This window comes from Henckelia pumila, chromosome 2, assembly GCF_033568475.1.
Source record: "Henckelia pumila isolate YLH828 chromosome 2, ASM3356847v2, whole genome shotgun sequence".
Lineage (NCBI taxonomy): Eukaryota > Viridiplantae > Streptophyta > Magnoliopsida > Lamiales > Gesneriaceae > Henckelia > Henckelia pumila.
Genome location: NC_133121.1, coordinates 166,310,237 through 166,313,866, shown reverse-complemented (window position 1 = coordinate 166,313,866; position 3,630 = coordinate 166,310,237). Strand labels below are relative to the sequence as shown.

The window sequence follows — 3,630 nt, the reverse complement described above, 5'->3', positions numbered from 1 at the left end:
AAGAGCACCTTACGGGCTAAGGAATAAGAGCCCATGTGATTGCCACAACATCCTTCGTGTATCTCCTTTAGAACATAGTTAGATTTCTTAGGACCCAAGCATTTTAAAAGATGTCCAGAAAATGACCTTTTGTAAAGAACTCCCTCCACCATCACAAAACGGAGACTCCGCTGCTTCAACCGATATGCTCTCTTCGGATCCTTTGGTAACTCACCCTTCTCCATGTATCCCAAGAGCTCTCTCCTTTAATCACTCTCTTTCTGAGCTACTGGTGTGAGCTCAGTAGAGGGTGTTAACTACACTTGCACAACTACCTCCCTGGTCATCCAACTATGAAGTGAGCTAGCCATCTTGGCTAAGGAATCTGCTTTATCGTTCTTCTCCCTAGGGATTTGTTCAAATATCACTTCATCAAAAAAACCCCGAGCTTCCTCAATCGCCTTCATGTATTCCTTCAACTTTTCACTTTTGACCTCATATGACCCATTCACTTGCTGAGCTACTAACTCTGAATCAGAATAGAGGTGCACCCGAGCTGCCCCAACTTTCCTAGCTGCCCGGAGGCCGATCAACACAGCCTCATACTCTGCCTCGTTTTTGGAAGCTCGAAACTCCAACCTGACTTCCAATCAGATCTCATCTCCATGAGGGGATATCAAAAGTGCCCTTAATCCACATCCTTCGCTATTAGAAGAACCATCCACATATACTTTCCACAAGTCCTCCCCTTCCATGTGTTTTGTCTCAGCTAGGAAATTAGCCAACACTTGAGCTTTAATGGCTGCTCTTGGTTCATATTGAATGTCATATTCACTGAGCTCGGCAGTCCATTTCACCAATCGCCCTGAGATGTCCGCATGAGTCAATATCCTCCCCATGGGGTTATTGGTTAACACAACAATGGGATGCAACAAGAAATAAGGCCTAAGCTTCCGAGCTTTCATAACCAGTGTAGTAGCCCGTATCCAAAGCTAATGATTAATGAGTACTTAATCGTACGATCATGTTTAGATTAATTAAAACATGATTAAGGAAATTTCCAAGGGATTAACGGAGTTCAAAAATGAATCCAGGACACTAAAAAATGGTGGGAAAGGTTCGGGAGGATCGAACGACCCGAACTGAGTTTGGAGGATCCGAACGTAAATGGAGCCAAGGATCGGAGGCCCCGAGGAGTTCGGACGATCCAAATTCCGATCGGACGATCCGTTCGTGTGCACCCAGCTGTCCCAATATAATATGTCATCGGTGATGTCACGGAGGTGACTTCGGACGATCCGAAGTGCAGGATCAGACGGTCCGAAGTGCTGGCAGGGACATTTGTCACGCATGCAAGGATCGGACGGTCCGAAGTGAGGTTCGGACGGTCCGAAACCTTGCCTATATAAAGGGGCCGAGAGGCTCATTTGTTAGACACACCAAGTTCCTATCCTTCGCATGCATGGCTCTATTTTAGGGCTTTGGGTATTCTAATTTTAGAGTTGGAGTAGGGAATATATATTATCATAGTCAGAAAGTGTCTGACATAGTAGCGGAGCAGTGCTCGTGTAGTAGAGCCGTGCTCGAGGCTGTGGAGCTGCAGCAGTGGTGTGCCCCTAGTTGCGGGATAGTCGCCATCAACGGGCTGACGATGGACGCAGATATAACTATGGTCTTCTTAAATTATTTAGGAGTATGCAATAGCTTAGTTAAGACTTTAAAGCTTAATAGATGATGCATGGGTATTTTCATTGTAGAGTTGATGATAGGCCTGGAACCTAGAGTGGGATTACTAGGACTGCCTGTAGTAAGGTACGTAAGTACTAACTGAGATTTCCAGCGGATATGCATGCTTATATGTTGCATTTATGTGTTTGCATGTTATTATTGTTATGTGGCATGTACATATCATCTGGTGCCTGTACATCTATACATCTTTTGAGATGAGCCAGTTAGGGTTGCTCAGCCCTGTTTGGACGTTTGATATCGAGTACCCTTAGGTACTGATACCTAGAGGACTCCGTGGTCCGCGTCCAAGATTCGGGATTGAGTGGTCGCACACAGTGGTTAGCTACCCCGATGTGACGAGCTCATATCCCAGGCGCTAGTCTGAGCAGTTTGTATACAGTTTCCCAGATATGGATACCCTGCCATTTGCATGCATCATATTTGTATGTTTATCCGTATTTGCGTATTGAGCTTAGAGCTCACGTCCAGTCTTTTCTGTGTATCTGGACATCCCATTTCGACAGGGCAGGTTTAGGTGCATGATTGAGCACCAGGAGCTTGGAGAGGCCAGTGACCCTTGAAGACAGCAAGATTAGTTGTATGTTTTATTTAAGTTATTCGATTGGGTTGTATAATCGAATTTGTTTAACCGGTTTTATTCCGCCGGTCTACTTGTATTTAAGTCTTCCGCAACGATTTATTTAATGTATGCTTAATTATTCTCTTAACTCTGATTAGGTAGTGGTCCGGGTCGGGTTGCTACATTTATGGTATCAGAGCTGCATGCAAGGGGCTTGGGAGAGAGTAATAAGACTTTTTGGTTATCTTTATAGGATTGATGAGACCATGGAAGAGATGATGATGTGGCGATTAAGTTGCCCGAAGACTATCATCATCGGCAGAATTTCTGAAGATTAGGTTTATGGGATTCCAGCAAGTGCGGACAGGAGCGATGGATCGTGTCCGAGCTTTCGAGACTTCTACTCATATAGATCCTAGCTTTGGATCGAGTACTAGATGCCAGAGGCAGTGCCAGAGGATTGATTGGGACATACTTGATGTTTGCATCTGTACAGTCCATACCATGTTGACACTACTCTAAAAGATTCTCTAGTCATAGTTGGAGAGATTGTCAAATAGACCTTCACCAGGGGATTCCTCAAGTGTCTAAGGCATGACTGGTTGTGAATGTAAGGTCATTAGATTCATTCAGAGCATGATGTTATCTGTATGCTTGTATCGATGCTTTCGGTAAGCACACGAGAAACTTCATGTTCAAAAGCATGATTTGGTTACAAGAAGAACGCTGACGGTAGATAGTGAGCAGAATAAGTAAACTGACATGCACTGATGCAGAGCGTAGCTAGTTAGCGAGCATGGATCACTTCTCCGGATGTCTTTGCAGGAGGACGGGTAAAGAGATTTGGCTAGGAGTACGCTAGCATTGATGCGCGTGTCTATTAGAAGCTTCATGATCAAGGAACAAAGAGTAGTACGATGATTTTAAATGTTGTATTATTGTAATTGTAAACTGTATTTCAGTTGTAATGAATCATCATAATCTGGTTGTATCATTTTAAGTTATTGGTTATACATTTTCGTTGTATTTTTGGAAATACTGTAATTGTATTACATGGGGTTGTAATAAAGAATTGTACCTAACTTGAATCAATGATACATGTTTTATTTATCCAGCAATTCGTGAATGATTACAAGTGATTTTGCTAAGCTTGACTTGGTTCTAGTTGATTAGTGATCAACTATGCTAGCTCATGGGTTTTGAGTGAGCCAGCTGTAACTGATTGACATGGGGTTAGTGTAGGTGTTTTTCTAGGATTGACCTAATTAGTCGTTTGACTGGGTTAGTTCCAGTGATGAGGTGATTCATCTGGAGGCATGGAAATATTGTTCGGTTTGAAATTT

The 3,630-nt window shown here is 43.2% G+C and overlaps 1 protein-coding gene across 1 annotated transcript; it reads right to left on the bottom strand.

The window, feature by feature from the left end:
• Nucleotides 1-296: 296 nt before the first annotated feature.
• Nucleotides 297-878, bottom strand: LOC140878887 (uncharacterized). The gene is made up of 2 exons (XM_073282512.1): nt 677-878; nt 297-622 (listed from the first exon to the last, which is right to left on the bottom strand). Exons 1-2 carry the CDS (start codon nt 876-878, stop codon nt 297-299), a joined length of 528 nt encoding a protein of 175 aa, XP_073138613.1.
• Between the last annotated feature and the right edge of the window lie 2,752 nt (nt 879-3,630).

Coding starts and splice junctions, on each gene's coding strand:
- LOC140878887 (XM_073282512.1), bottom strand. CDS start 878: ATGGGGAGGATATTGACTCATGCGGACATCTCAGGGCGATTGGTGAAA. Junction 623..676: donor TTCTTCTAATAGCGAAGGAT/GTGGATTAAGGG, acceptor TCTGATTGGAAG/TCAGGTTGGAGTTTCGAGCT.